The sequence below is a fragment of the Metopolophium dirhodum genome, chromosome 1 (assembly GCF_019925205.1).
Source record: "Metopolophium dirhodum isolate CAU chromosome 1, ASM1992520v1, whole genome shotgun sequence".
In the NCBI taxonomy this organism is placed as follows: Eukaryota; Metazoa; Arthropoda; class Insecta; order Hemiptera; family Aphididae; genus Metopolophium; species Metopolophium dirhodum.
The window spans coordinates 82,434,178-82,447,340 of NC_083560.1; the positions used below are offsets into that span (position 1 = coordinate 82,434,178).

General features: G+C 29.7%; 1 protein-coding gene across 2 annotated transcripts in view; it reads right to left on the reverse strand.

The window, feature by feature from the left end:
• LOC132935651 (scavenger receptor class B member 1-like) overlaps nucleotides 1–13,163 on the reverse strand; it is a 113,873-nt gene that overhangs the window by 16,364 nt on the left and 84,346 nt on the right. For both annotated transcript variants that reach the window (XM_061002246.1, XM_061002247.1), the window contains exons 5-9: nucleotides 11,025–11,225; nucleotides 7,258–7,394; nucleotides 4,172–4,446; nucleotides 3,438–3,556; nucleotides 1,643–1,768 (exon numbers count right to left, since the gene is read on the reverse strand). In XM_061002246.1, the coding sequence (XP_060858229.1) occupies nucleotides 1,643–1,768; nucleotides 3,438–3,556; nucleotides 4,172–4,446; nucleotides 7,258–7,394; nucleotides 11,025–11,225 (858 nt within the window). The remainder of the gene's footprint in view (nucleotides 1–1,642; nucleotides 1,769–3,437; nucleotides 3,557–4,171; nucleotides 4,447–7,257; nucleotides 7,395–11,024; nucleotides 11,226–13,163) is intronic.

Here is a 13,163-nt window from a genome sequence, read left to right on the forward strand (position 1 = left end):
ACTGCGAAAGTGCGAAACCTACAATTTTGTTATTACCGCCGCGGCAGTTGCCTGTGAATAGCGAATCGTCGTTATTGAATTTATTATAAATGGCTTATCGATGTAGTATATTGTTTTAAACGAGATAAATTGTTATATTCGCACTAATCGACGTATATTAAGCCGCAGACAAATTGCGCGGACACTAAGCCCCGGGCGATTTATTCGTCGCTAATAAGAACCGTGAGCCTTGGAACACGATGGTAATTTATGCATACACGTCAGCCATTGATGAACGTTGGAAAAAAATAAATATACCAAAACCAGTATACGCACACGAACACGAGTGAAATTAGTTAATTGCACCCGAGTTATGCAAATGAGCTGCGATGTTAATCATTTCGTTTGAAACGAATCAATCGAAAATTAATAACTCTATTTAGTGCGAATATTATACGTATATTTATGTGTGTGTGTGTGTGTGTGTACCTATACGTACAGCTGGTGTTATATTATTATTACTATTATATATTATGAGTGTGTGTATATATTATTATGTATTATATCGGCACGTACTTACGTCGAAAGTTTGCGTATACCAACATATATATACCCAATGTTAATTGCACGCAGTCAAGGCGTTTCGGAAATAATAATATTATCGATTGCCTAACACGCGTAGGTACCTAATTCGTGAATAATAAAAATTATAAGTGATATATTATTATAATGTTATAGGCGTATAAAGCACACGAAGCCATTATAATAAAATAACGTCCAGGATAAAGAAAAAAAAATAATACGTAAAGCGATAAAAGTCATATTTTGTATAATATTATTACAGTCGCAATATATTATACCGATCGATTTTTTTAACGCTTTACTCTGAACACTTTTTTAAGATTTGCGCATATACCTACATAACAACAATTAAAGTATATCAAAGAATATGGTTGCCAGAAAATATAAATAAAAAAATGTACTTTCCAGGTATATGGTATATCCTATCATTTTTTTACCATTAAAGATCAAGTGAATAGTGACCATCCCTGCTCGTTATAAAATTTTTCTTACTTTTGTGAAATAACTTGTATTTTGATTCAACACAATTCCAATACCGTAGTGCATTTGGCCATGCTGTAAGTAAAATCTTTTAGAACTCGACATAAGATCTGGTATAAGAAAAAGTCAAGACCTTCAATACAGTAGTGGAGAGTTTTATGGGTTTTTTTCGTTTTGTTATTATTATTATTATTATAATTTTATAGATTTTTTAGTATTTAAAAAAAAAAAAACGAAAAAACATTACAAATGAGACGGGTGTGTCATTCACACAGAGTTTTATTATTGTAAAAAACTACTCGGCGTAACCGGAATTTAGTATTATTCCGCCTCCATAATATTAAATTTTTTCCACGGATTACCTTCGCCGCGCAATGCTTCGGTTCACCAGAGAATAAAATATACGAAAATTCCATCATAAACGTTAGTTGATATCATAATGGATTATCGCGGCGGGTGCAATGTTTCTCGACCGGGAACACAATCAATCAGTATCAGATAGGTAACTGATTATATTGATATTATGGTTTACTTAAGCACTATAGCTGCCTCTATCGCCCACCTAACCCTAAAAATTATCGTAATGCGTGTTAAATCTTACCAAGTGCAACCAACATATCGGCAACGTCAATCCGTTGAACTTCTTGGCGCGGCTCACGTACCTCGTGGCCTTTATGATCAGGTTCAACTGGATTTTGATGTCCACGGCCAAGGGTATACCAAGATCCTGAGGAAATAAAAGCACAATGAACCATACAATCGCTAAGTGGTTAATTCGAATATTGTCCATTGTTCCCATAGTAGATGCATAGGTGTCGGATTGAGAACCTTTTGTTTTACCGATGGCTATTTTCTGGTTCGATTATTTGACCTTTTAAGAATAATTATTTCGATAGATATTTATTAATTTAATTTTTTTTTGCTTTCCGGGCTACAAATACAAATTTCGTTTGAAGAGCGAGTGATTTTTTTTTTAGTTTTACTTCCGGTTTTAATGACGCAAATTTTTAATATGAGCAAAAAAATCATTATGACTTGTTAAAATAAAAATAAAAAAAACGTAAGATTTTTTTTAAACAATGACATTTTGTTTGATGTTTATTGCAGTACAAAAAAAAGTCTGCAGTGGCATATAATATAATTGTACCCGCAGAGCGTTAACGTTTGGGTGATTCAAGCCGGTTATGCCGAATTCTATAGCAAGGTTATTAAAACAAATAATATTAATCAATTGTACATTTTATAGAGAAAAAAGCAAATTTATTTTTGTATTAACTATATCGAGTATCTAGTGAAGTTTTCGGGACAATGGAACGGTATCGGTTGACCTTATACCGAAAGAATTAATATCGATATTTTAAAAATATATATTTTTTATAACATTTATACATATAATGTGTAATCCCTATAATATACCACATATACGATGCCAGTTAAAAAGTCCTCAAAGTCATCCAAAGTAATCCGAACAAAGTATAGCTGGACTCAAACTATTAGTGAACTTGCGTTGTGATTATTATTCGACATTCGTAAGTATGAGAAAAATCCCTGGGGATTTTGATTTACAGTGAAAACGTATTTTGGCCGATACCAAAAGTAACATGAATGTCTCTGGAACTTTTTCATTTTTACCTATACTTATTTTTTGTTGCGTGTGGACAAAATATACGCTCACAGGATTATGAGGGCCATATTATATCAAATAGTTACCTATTTATGTATTTTTTAAATTCAAAAATCATTATCTAACAAAATCGTTATAAAGCTTTCCATTATTTAAATAATCAATTTTAGAAGCAATTTTATGATTAGTTAAAAGTTTAAATACTTCTTATAATTAATGATCTATGTTAATTTTAGTATATTATTTATTTATTATTTTAAACTTAATTGATTTCATACTGGCGACGCTTTAAGTAGGTATTTTATGATATTGCTGCGAATCTAATGAACAATTTTTAAATTCGTATTTAAATTTATACTTTGGTGTTCTACTTCAAATTCAATAACCATAATAGTAATCATAAAGCTATGCATATGGCTGTAATGTGTAGGTAGTTACTCCAAAATTATACAATTATCTGAAATGAAATACAGCACTGTGTTTCATCGGTTTGAGGGCCTTCATCTAAGTATAACGGCCTCTGGGATTTGAGTGGACTTGATCCACCCTTGTTTACAAGTTGCTGGAACCTTAAAATACGAGAGATATGCTTCCAGACCTCCATAAAAATTATCGACTTGTGGATAGTTCGTATCTACGTATAAATCCTTCACTAGCGATTTATTATAATAATATTATATTATAGCCATGGACACTTTTCACTAAGGTTTTACTCTAAACGGACATTTTTAAACGGTGTTATAACCGGCATCGTATTAAAATCGTTCATTACCGGTTGTACGGCAACTACCGATTGATGTTTTTCCATGTTGGGAGCAATTCCATTGACATTGTCCACCAACGCCGGATCGCCGCCGTAAAAATGTGGAAACGACACTGCCACCGGTATATCTGTAAGGTAATTCGCAGAGTTAAATCAACGAGTGAAATATAAAAATAAAATAAAACATGATGATCGTAATAATAATGCGGAACTTGCTGTAGTCCGTTGAGTTGACCGCGGTGGAAACAATAATAAAGTGGAAACGTCACACTTTTAATATAATTTACCCCTTCCCTTATTGACAACAACAACATTAAATCATCGGTAAATTGTTGCTTAAATGACAAACTGAAGCGGGAAAACGTATACGAAATGTATCGCCTTAAATAGTATAATAATAATATGACCTATCATGTTTCCATAAAGCTCTCTTTTGTTCTTCATCACTTTTAAATACAAATGAGAAAAACTTTTATGGATACGGTGGAAGTAAAAAATTGTATTATATACCATCAAAATTAGCTCTCCGACATACTTATCAATGCTTTATAAAATATTACAACAACGTTTTCTTATCAACATTATTATATTAGGTATATAAATTATTTCAAGTTACACCAAAATAAAACAATAATTATAATGCATACTTTATATTATATAATATTATAATATGGTTTTAGTAGGTAATGACTTATTCGTAATGATAATATTATTATAATATCAATACGGTATTTTTGACTTACTGTAGTAGCACGGCGATATGTCTGAAAGTCCAGCCGGCAAGCACCCTTCTTGCGGGCAATAACATTTATTATCGTCTAGAGAAGAATTAAAGACTTCTGGCAAGAATTTGTATAAATAAACAGAGGGGTACCCAATGGGCATATCGCTGGTAGAGCTATAAGTCAACGGCAATGTCCTACAAAAGGCTTTTCGGTAAATTGGAAAATTCATGTCTTTGGTCAAGTGTCTGGGGAACAGTAATCCTTCCGATGATGCATTCAATGAACATTTATTCCTAAATAAAAAAAAAAAAACCCAATCAATTTAACATTCTATAATATACAGAATGCATATTGCATTTTGTATGCTGTTTGCACAAAACAACGTGACAACTACAGTATTACACCAATCGAAGATAACTAAGTTCATAATATTGTAAAATATATAATAATATGCTAAGTCTTGACCGAAGTGGCCCCCAGTGGATAAATGCGTACTCGGTGGTAAAATTAGCTTCCACTAAGTATTTCATAATCAAATTATTTTATGTTTTTTACGAAGTCATTTCCATTTGTACATGGTCTTGGAACTTATGAAATCTTATGAAAATCATAGAACTGAGGAAACTGACCGTAATTCAGTGTTCGGAAAGTTCACTTGAAATTTAAATTCATTTAAATTCAATGAGTAAAAATTGAAATTGAAATTCAATTTTTTTTAAAAGAAAACCATTCTAAAATAAATGAATACGTTCCTCTAGTGTTTTTTAAATTATTATTTTACAATACCTTAAATTATACGTTATCAAGGCATAAATATATTTATTAATTTGTTTTTTGTGTGTTTAATAATTCATTGTATCTTGTATAGTAATAAACATATATAATTAGACCATCTATTCAAATATAATTATTTATTAATTATATACTCTTACTTTTATACCCAATAAAATCATTGACCATTGCTAGAGTAGTGGGGTAACGAGTTAATTGATATCAAAGCGAAGTTAAAATATATGAACAATTAATATGGTATAAAATATATTTTTTTAATAGGTATATTATAGTTTAGAATTAAAAAAAAAAAAATCAATATGTTCACCTTTTTATTTCCATTGATACATTTAACTATAACTAATTATATACGTTAATATAATGAATTTCCAATATGAATTATATAATATAAGTCTTAGAATTCAAAAAATAAATACCAAATTTAGTACCTAGCCCGTATTAAATTCGTTAAAATGTACCAAATTTTTTTTTTTTTAATTATACAAACATTTTAAAAACAACGTTACATATTGCAACTATAATAATCTGATTTGTAAATACCATTTTGGTACAATTCAGCGTTTATACAGAGATGATTCAACATAAATTTGGAACGTGCAGTTTCATGGCGCGTAATATTGAAATAGATTGAATGAGACACGATCATCTGGTATTTAATGAACCTGTACGTTTTTTTCGCTTAAAAACATGCCTTACAGGAAAAACTCTCACGTCTCGTAGAGTGATCCGATTTCAATGTATTTTTTTTTTGGGGGGGGGGGGGGCGGTGGAGAAATACTCCTTACAGGATGCATTGGACTCGGATTTTCAAAATTCTATTTCTAAACCATATAATACGATTATTAATATGACCGATTTTCACAAGCTTTAGTTATTTTTATTATGTTTGCAACGAAATAAATAATCAAAGTAGAAAATTATCCTCTTTGTAACGAAACAAAAAATTAATGTAACCAACCCACTCTACGATGCGTGAGAGTTTTTCCTGTAAAGCGTGTTTTGAGCAAAAAATCACGATTTTCACTTTTGGTTGGGTGTACCGTTGACATAATTGGTGCATGTAGACATGGAGTGTGTGCGTATAATAAAGCCGTACCCGCATACACTTTCACACTTATCATCATTGACGACTAAAACAAATGCCATGGGCGACGGTAACGAAATTGCATATTGCCTAAATATTGCCCCTTATTAAAGACAAACGAGCAGGCCTCTTAAAAATTAACCAAATTACTATCACATGTGATAAGAATATTTTGTAATTTTTGTGTATGTGTGCTTGAGTGTAAGCAATCTACAGCCAAGTCGTACTGCGCATATGGTTTTGAAATTTGCTACATACCACGCATAGGTAATCGGGTAATCCTATACCCGAGGATGTGCATATCTAAGCCATTTATTTTTAATTTTTCATTTAAGGGGGGACTAATATAGGGATTGGTTGACTCACAAAAATAATACGAATATGTTTTTGTTCGTATAGGGTACCAATGGTTACAGGAAATAAAATAGTTATTACAATATTTAAAAAAAGTCAAAAATCATTAATAATAATATATCAATATGCAATAATATATGTATAATGTATAAAACAATATAAATCCTCACTGACTGTTTCACTAATCAATGAACCTACATACAAATTATGTGAAGCTGAATATTATAAACTATCATGGTACTTTCGTATTACCATGGTGGGATGCACTTAAAAAGGATTTTCCAAAATTATAGTTATAAAAAGGGGCTGTAATTGATTACGAAAAATAAAATAATTATTATAATTGGATATATTTTTAGACTTGTGTTTTATGCTTGGTAAAAACTGCACATATTACTGTGTTATAAAATTATGTACAATTTACATTGAACGGAGTTTAAGATAGTGTAAAGTCACTGAAAATATTTAATTTGTTACAGCAATGCCGACCATGCAGGATCAGCTAGTATACTATATTATTATAGTACAATATATTTTGGTAGACGTTTAAATGAATTTCTATTGTCAATAATTAAAAATGTTTTGATTGATTTTTTTCATGATGTTGTTTTACACACGCGATTTTTAACTATTACACCTTTGTTACCCGTTTTAGTAACACAATTATGCTTCAAAAACGCAATCGAGGAGTAATTTTAAAATCAAATTATAAACGCTATAATACTTGTTTAATGGCAATAACGTTCGTGACAGCACATGTCACGTAAATTTCAACCATAATTTATACATACAATTTTTTTCATATTTAAATGTTGGTGGTTTAGGTACTAGTATTGACGTCATCCAACGACCGGCGTAGTAATATTATGCTTACAACTCATTAGGTTCATCTGTATTGGCCCATTGGTGTAAGATCGGTGATCCATTAAAATTATCTATTGTATAGGGACGTCTTGTTTGTCGTTCCGATGGCACAGTCATTGTGACAACATTGGTTCCTTCGTCTAACATCTAATAAAATATAATATTGTTAGTATAAATAAATCAATAATACGTATAGGTTTCCAACAAATAAAATATAATATGATAATATGATGGCATTAACAATGTCAACATTTCAAGTAATATATTGATCAATACAGCCTGTTGATATAGTATACTTACAACTATTATAGTCACTATACAACATTATAATGTATGATCTATATATACATAATATACGCTGTACATATTATATAAAGGACGCAAAGCAAAATTTATTTCCAGAGCACAAACTCATTCAAACTTTTAAGTGGTACAGAAAATTAGTAAAGAACAGTTTTCAATTTTCCCAAATCGGTGTGCACCAATAACAAATAAGTCAAACTTTATTTCAACTATATTAATATAATATATATATATATATATATATTATTTAATATGCCTCAATTGCCAAGGTTAATGGCGTTTCTGAATTACAAAATATTTGAAGTATGGTACATTAAAGACTTAAGTTATTTCAGTTACATGAGATGATAATAATATATCTACAACTATATACCTTTATTATTTTAAATATTTTATTCAAAAAAGATTTTCTTTATCATGGCTTTAAACAAAGATAAACTACCTTAGGTAATGTATTTGAAATATCCATTTATATTTGTAAATGTTCAAATAATCTATTTATAATTCTTGAAATTCAAAAATAAACATATATTGAAGTTTGCAAAACGTATTAATTTACAAAGCTCAAATTTAAAATTTAAAAAAATATGATATTTTATGATATTTTATAATTATAATATTATACCATTTTATTTATTGTTTTCGTTAGTAAAATAATTTATCTTTTCGGTGTTACTGCGTGCGTCCAATAAACAGTAAAATTTGATCTACTTAGTATAGTCTTATTATATATTATTTTCTCGAAACCAATTATTGGTAGGTTCTCACAATAATATTATTAATATTATTTAATAATAATAGATACGCTGGATCTCGTCAGTTATTGCGGTTTTCGCACAGATCAAAATTGGCATTATAATATTAAACTCGTCAGTGATTTTTTTTTTCGAAAATAATTACCTCGGCGATTGTTAAAAAAAAAATTACTTGATGCATCCCCCGTGCGATATTTATATTAAAGATACACCAACTTTGTACGATATGACTCTCGATTAAAGTACGTTTTTTTTATCCGTTTTGGAGTGTAGGGACGCTGTATAGTATACAGTGTACACGCCTTTTATATATGCACCGTGAAAAGTGTTGACGTGCTAAGGATAGGTGGCATCTATATTATGTATACAGTGTGTAGCAGAGATAACTGATAAATTTAATTGACGACATCTATACAACACGTTTCATTCCAATCGATATTCACACTTTAACGTCCTAATACATATATATTTTATGTATTATGATCATCGACAATTCATTTCACTGAAAAATTAAAAACTTAAACGTCGATTGGAACAAAGTAGTCGTGGATGCATTATATACGTCAATATATTATGGTCGATAACATTACACGGGTATCAATTATTTCTGGTTACACTCTGTATGCACACACCGCAACACACACACGGCCATGTGAAAATTATGCGACTCGGCGTGTGTGATGGTTACTGCATGTATAACCTACGTATGAATTTGCAGGTCACATTCAAGTGTGCGCGCGGAGATGACGAGTAGGCACTCACGCGGGACGCGGTCTTCATAATACGTTGAAATCAAAACCGTACGCGTGTAATCCGCACGAGTGTGGACGGAGGGAAAAAAATTTTAAATATAATAAAAATTTCACGACTTTTTACGAATATTTTGTTCTGTGCGGGCAATGAAAAAAAAATCCCCTAAGAATTCGCATACGCGGAACAGAGAGTAACAATAAAAGGCGACGGAGATAAATCATTAAAATATTTTATACACATTTAGCGCTATCGCTACACACGGATGGCCTTTATAATAATATATTATATGAATGAATACAATTTAAAAGTTTTGTTTTATCGCCTTAAGCGAGTTGTCGCGTATAAACCTAAAATACCGTCGACGAGACCTTAAGCTATTCAACTCGGTATTTTTAAATTATTGATAAACGACTACTTTTTGTGCACGTAATTGAAACTTTTATTGTGCAAACAATTTAGTGCAATATTCTTCAAAATTAAAATCGTTATTATTCGTGTACAATTAGTCTTATGTGAATATCATCTGATTATTCATTTCTCTAGACAACGCATAATAGTGTGTATTTATTATTTGAATTTTTAAAACGATTAATTGTTGTTTAAATGACAATGTGCTCTAAAACGTGACGACAGACGAGAAAGAAAAATTTAAAAACACCAAACGGATACAACGACTACATATCTACAAAATATGTAGGTACATTTCAACAATAATTTTAATTTATAATGACTAGGTACCTCATTTAATTTATTTATTGTACCTATATACACTTTTGGCAATCAATTTATATATTATAATGTAAAATGACATATAAAACGCGTTTTTCTAAATGGTTTTTTATGATCTGACCAAGGCTATTAAAATACCTCTGAAATTATCACCGTTAACTTTTTTTTATGGAATTTAAAAAAATTTTATATTTTAATAAAATTAATTGATAGTTATTTACAATTTTATTTATCTTGATTTACATTTTATGTTGTTTTGGTTTATTCGTGATAATATTATAAATAAATTCACGGTTTATGAGACTGCAATTTACCATGTATGTCGGAAATAAGTTTTTAAATTGATGAATAGGTTCATACGATTAAATTATCGGTGTAATTCTAAGTTATTTTAATTCATAATAAGTAAATTGTGATTTTTAAAATAAGCGCAGATCTGATCAAGGATATTAAACAAGCTCTGCAATGATCAGGGTTAGCAATTTTTTTTAAATCTCAATTTTACAATCAGAAGATATAATATTTTCTATAGGTACCTATATTTATAAGAGGATGATATCGGATTATTTTTGTAGTTGAAATGTTGACTTAACCGTGGTCAAGTTATGAAAGACAGTTCCTATTTTTTTCGATTTATAAGCTACCTATCAACTCATTATTAATAAATATTAATAGTTTTTAAGTTTTGAACTTATTTTTCATTTAAACTATTAAAAATGTTTCTCACCAGCGGCGTTCTTTCTGTCTTATAATAATTGCGTAACGTTGAAAATTTATGTTCAACAGTTCTCGTTTAGCGATGTTTTGCTAAAATTCGCTACGGTACGAACTTGCGTAGGACAACACATGCGGGACAACATAATAATATTATCATGTCCTCTAAATATAAATTATACAGTTTTATATACGCTCTAGGTTGTAAAATAAAATAACACACTGGTTTACTCGGAAGTAATAATTCATCATTATTCCGGACGACCGATACACGTGTTTTATTTTATTTTTTTTATTAAAAATATACAATCTGTGCCCTAGGGCACTATAATAATGTACTTATGCTAAAAGAAAAATAACATGAGTGACAAATAAAAAATGTGAGGAAAGAAGCTACGCAACGATAGAACTATATTTTGTTCATGATACATTTGTTAAAACTTAAAATAGTATATTGTGGTAATATATTATAAGCAGTATAGGTAGGTACAACATACCTATTATAATCAATAATAATAATTACCCGATCGAGTAGCCCAAATTTGGAAAAGTTGATCCACGTGGGCAGCACACTGCTAGCCATCTTCACTAACTTGTCGTCGTATCCCCACAGGAATTCTTTTACCGACAGGTCGAGTATCGGCTGTGAATCCTGATATTCGACCAACGAATTAAACACGACATTTACGAACATCGGCGAACTCCGGAGCATCGAACTGAATCCCTGCATTGAGACATAATAATATATTAGTAATTTGGTATAGTACGTTAGTAATAGTATAATGTGGCAGTGTTTAGATTAAATGTCGATCAAAAATTGTATTGTTTGTTTATTTGAAAGGCTTAACGGCTCATAAAAACCCGCGTGTACCGTGAGGCTTATACTATCGATCAATAATGACTTAAAATATTCACCCAGGAAGACAACTTTCGTGTTCTTTAATATTTTATTGCAGTTTGGACACATTTAAATATATACCATATAACTATATAAGTACATACATATTATAATATAATATGTATATATATATATGTGCATACTACAGCATAATGTTTATCAGTATACAATAATAAATAAATATAAGATAGGTACCACTACTTGAATCACAGTACACGATTTTTGTTCGTTCTTCTTATTGTTATAGGTCATTCATCTACTCGATCAGATTAATATCTGATTGAGATTTGATCTTTCTATAGTCCTAAATTACTCAAATTATAGAATGTGTATATATGATTATCAGTTTGCTGTTACTGACGATAGTTGTGAACACAGCAGAAACCCGCGACAATCGGTGGACACACAAAATCAAAAATTCAATTTCTGTTTTCATTAAAGTTAAAATTTTACCCAATATTTAAAAAACTTTTATACTCAACTATTATATAAAAGACTGACTAACAAATGTCAATTCAACTCAAGATAACCACTGTGTCTTAGGCAATGAGTTGCCCATAATGATGTTAATATTAACCGGTGCTAAAATGAGTACCTATAGAAATATTGTGACCTGCGGTAAACGTAGGCATAATTAACTAATGAAAATATGATAGTGTTCGATGGTTTTATGTTTAAATTTGATCATAAGCGTAGGTACATGAACATATTTGTCTTACCTACCAGCTACTTAACTTTATATATAGATAAAAAATACGAGAGTAACAGTTATTTCACCAAATGAATATTAGTTATAAAGTATATTTATTTATTTTATTTATTTTTACTTATTTTTATTTATTCTTCAAGAAGGTAATGGGCCCCCTGAACATATTATTTTATAACAGTATATCCAGGGCTTGCATTTGAACAAAAATTCCGTTTTATGTTATTTACAATTAAAACATTACACAATTTTTGCGTTTATCGTTATTTATGATTAAAATGTTATTCAACTTTTGCGTTTATCGTTATTCAGAATTAAAACGTTATCCAAGTTTTGCGTTTATCGTTATTTAAAATAGTGTTAATACCTATTAAATTTAAAAATAATAACTAATGCGGGTAGGTAATGGCCTGGATACGGAATATAATATAATCAATTCTTAGATTGTTTGCATGAAATAAATGTTTCTACGAAACCAATAGACCTTTTAAATAAATAGATATTAAAATATTTCGTTTTGCGTTATTTTTCGTTCAACGATATTCTATAAATTACGTTTTGCATTTTGTTTCGTTTAATGATATTATATAATATTTTATTGTGTTAATCGTTATGTTTCGTTTTCCGGTATATAATTATTTTTGATAATCGCTTTCGTTATAATAACGTTTACAAATTTCAATCGTTTTTTTGTCAAATATAACGTTATAATCATAACGTTCGCAAGCCCTGGTAATATATTATATATATAAATACAAATATAATGTTTGTTTGTAGTTCCTATATTATATTAATCACCTAGAATTTTACAGTTAATACATTTTAATGTTGACACACAATTATCTATCAAATCAATGTATTCCAAATATCAGTCTAAAAAACCACAGGTAAAATATTATTTTTGACGAAAACCAAATTTCATTTTTAGGACCCAACCTTAATAAAGGTATTTTTAAATAATTATTTCCATTATTATAGGTAGTTATTTAAATACACGTTTTATAAAATATAAACAAATTTGAGAGTTTTTTTTGTAGAATTACTTATTATTTTCAGTC